This window comes from Periophthalmus magnuspinnatus, chromosome 10, assembly GCF_009829125.3.
Source record: "Periophthalmus magnuspinnatus isolate fPerMag1 chromosome 10, fPerMag1.2.pri, whole genome shotgun sequence".
NCBI classification, from domain to species: Eukaryota; Metazoa; Chordata; class Actinopteri; order Gobiiformes; family Gobiidae; genus Periophthalmus; species Periophthalmus magnuspinnatus.
This window is the reverse complement of record NC_047135.1, coordinates 28,713,116-28,716,254: the sequence shown is the minus strand read 5'-3', so window position 1 is coordinate 28,716,254 and position 3,139 is coordinate 28,713,116. Positions and strand designations below refer to the sequence as shown.

The 3,139-nt window shown below is 40.8% G+C and overlaps 1 protein-coding gene across 1 annotated transcript; it reads right to left on the bottom strand.

Annotated features, from left to right (window-relative positions):
- Window positions 1-260: 260 nt before the first annotated feature.
- LOC117377746 (E3 ubiquitin-protein ligase TRIM39-like) lies at window positions 261-2,703 on the bottom strand. Its single transcript, XM_033974232.2, has 2 exons — window positions 2,670-2,703; window positions 261-2,016 (listed from the first exon to the last, which is right to left on the bottom strand). The coding sequence occupies exon 2, from the start codon at window positions 2,006-2,008 to the stop codon at window positions 383-385; it is 1,626 nt and encodes a 541-aa protein (XP_033830123.1). The 5' UTR covers window positions 2,009-2,016; window positions 2,670-2,703; the 3' UTR covers window positions 261-382.
- Between the last annotated feature and the right edge of the window lie 436 nt (window positions 2,704-3,139).

Genomic DNA, 3,139 nt, shown 5'->3' with positions numbered 1-3,139 from the left:
TTTGTAGGCTCGGTATAATGAGCTACAGTAAGTGTGCACTGTACCTGAGTCATATTTAGCATAATCATTCAGTTGGGTTCGAGGATTGAGTTATAAATATGAGTTAGATTTTGTCTAAGGCCCCCATTCCTGTTGAAAGAAGGATGGTCTTTCTTAACAAAAACTGCTTCTTTAACTCTCCTCTCAAACCATTTCTTTTCCTTGGATACATTGTCAGCCATTTTGATTGTTATGTTTTTAATTTTTGAATCAACCTCTGTTTTACATGCAAAAACACACAGACTCATACAGAAAATATGAACTGCGGTGACAACAATTTCAGTCTCCATATCTGTAAAACAACATTGTTCAACTTTTCAATTTTTCTCCACAAAATGTCAATTCAATTTTGGACCGGAACAATGACCAAAGGGGCTTTATTTTTACCCCCATCACTTCCACATGGACCGAAGAATGGAAAAATCCTCTCCGTAAAGTTACAGTTGTCAAAGGTGTAAATCAAAACCCTGGCATTTGCATCGTAAAAAGAAACCCGCCCTTTGTCATAATCCACAAAAACTCCAATCTTCTCGAAGTTGTTCCTAACTTTGACACTCACAGGAGGACTCGTGTTGGCTACAAACTGTTCGTTCCTTAACCAAATGGTCCAGAATCCATTCCTGGGACTAAATCTGGCATCTCCGTTTCTGTTTATGGACTCGTTGGCCACTCCTATGTCCCACTGCGTCTTGTCTTTCACCTGAACTTCATAGTAGAACTTCCCATTAGAGAAACCTTCCTTGGCTAACACATTGAAGATGCGATTGAATCTTGCGGGATTATTGGGGACATTCCTTCGTCTCTCACTCCAGGACACTTCCTTACCATCCTCGGAAACGATAAGGGACGCCTGAGCTGTCTCCGGATCAAACGAGACATCAACTGCAAACTTCTTCAGTGTTTTCAAATCTGGATCACACAACATGCGTATTTCTTTAGTGGTAGTAGCGGTCAGGGTGGATAGTGCTTCTTTTACCTCGAAATTCTCATTTTTGATGTGCACAGCTGACCAGTCTTTAAGCTTGGGTTGAGGGACTTTCAGCAGGATTAGATTCTCCAGATTTTTAAACGGGTCATTGGACATTGTAAAGTCAAGGTCATTGCTTTTCTTAGATAGTTCCTCAATTTCCTCCTCAATTTCTTTAATAAATTCTTTCGCCTCTGCTTCGATTTCCATCTGCTTTGACTTTATCACCATGGCTAGTTCGGCTTGGCTTCTCTTCAAGAATTCAACCAGATAAGAAATCATACGATCGCTGTCGGACACTGCCTTCTCTGCCTTGTTTCTGCTCGAAGCCATAGACTCTTGAATCTCATAGATCTTCTGCTGACGTTCCTCTATCCACTGGTCCATCCTGGTCTTCTCCATATCCAGCTGAGCCTTCTTTGACTCCGTCTCCTCCCTTATAGACTCAGTTTGATGTCTTCTGTGGTTGGTCCGAATACACTCCTCACATACAAATTCTTGGTCATATCTGCAGAACATCTCGAGAGGTTGGTGGTGAGTCTTACACATTCGTTCCTCCAAATTATCGGTGGGTTCGATAAGCTTGTGGGTTTTCAGATGTGGGATTCGCTGATGGGGCTCCAGGTGAGTTTCACAAAGGGACATAAAACAAACCAAACAAGACTTCAGCGCTGGGATGTTTTCCCCTGTGCACATGTTACACATAACTCCACCATTTTCTCTCGGCTTAGCCCTGACTTGCTTTTTGTGTTTGGCTGATGTTTGAAATTTGGTCACCATTTCTTTGATAAAGGTGTTGACATGGAGAACTGGTCGGATGGGGAAGGTCGCACCACAGAGAGGGCAGTCTGGTATTTTAGGTTCTTTGGTGTCCCAGTGCTTTGTGATACAGGCCATGCAGAAGTTGTGTCCGCACAGGAGCGATACAGGCTTAGTGAAGACTTCCAGACAAATTGAGCACATGAAGTTGTTCTCGTCTATCAGGCTGGAGGGTGATGCCATGTTTGAAACTGGAATAAGAAAAACGGATATAAGTACAATTCTGTTATCTTTTCTTTTCAGTTTAGTAATATAAAGCAGAAACATGTGCAGATATTTTTTCCGGGGCGTATGGGTAACAATGTGCATCAGTTTTTAAGTTAAATTTTAATCATTAATCAGTGCTAGTTCAGCCTCTGCAGCTCTTCTGGAGGTTCTGAGCTTTCACATGAGACATGGCCTGGCGACATATAGAGAAAACTTTGAATGTATCCGTTATTAATGTATTGTGTATAATGTTATAAATAAAATCCAGCTGAAATGGTTGACTGCCTCACTCAGACCTGGTGCAGCATACTGGAGGTGGTGTGTTACGGCCGCCTCCTAAACAAACAACAAACTCTTACACAAGCTGACACATTACACCCCCGCTTATAGGAGCATGTTTTAATCTTCATCTTTTGAATCAGCAGATCCTCATGACCTGATTATAAATATTGATTGGTTTCATTTCCCTTTTGTTTTTGTCTATAAAAACCATGGCAATAAAAAAACGTGATTATCTGGATTATCTGCTGAGGAGGCAGCCAAGTCAAACATTCATATCAAGCGTTCTCTTTCTTACCATCAGCTGTTGTTATTTAAACCTCAAATACATAAATAACTGGACTAAATGCTTACTTACATGAAGCGTCTTAAAACTGAAAGTTAACCCAAGCAGACTATTTCCTAGTTTCTGTTTTCAAAGCCTGTCAGAGCGTTAGGCCCCTCCCACTTCCTCTCCTCACGCTGCATGTTAACCCATTACTGACGCTGGTGTTCTATGAGATTGGTGGTTCATGAACATGCTTGGTATTTTGGTTTGATTGCTTTGTGAACTATATCCTGCCTTTTAAAATAGTAAATTATTCTTTGTACAGAGGTACATTTAGTTTGTAAATGCACATATAAATTTGAGCACTACTCTCTATGTAAATGTGCAGCTGATGAAGCATGGCTTGCCTTTATAAGGATCAGTGGTCGCATCTATTAAGAGATAATGTAATTGAAATTGCACAGAATCTGCATCTTTCTACGAAGGAACAAACATATTCTCTATACACTGAATCTAAGGTGTGTCATTGAGCAGATAAAATGGCAGGGGGTAACTGCTTA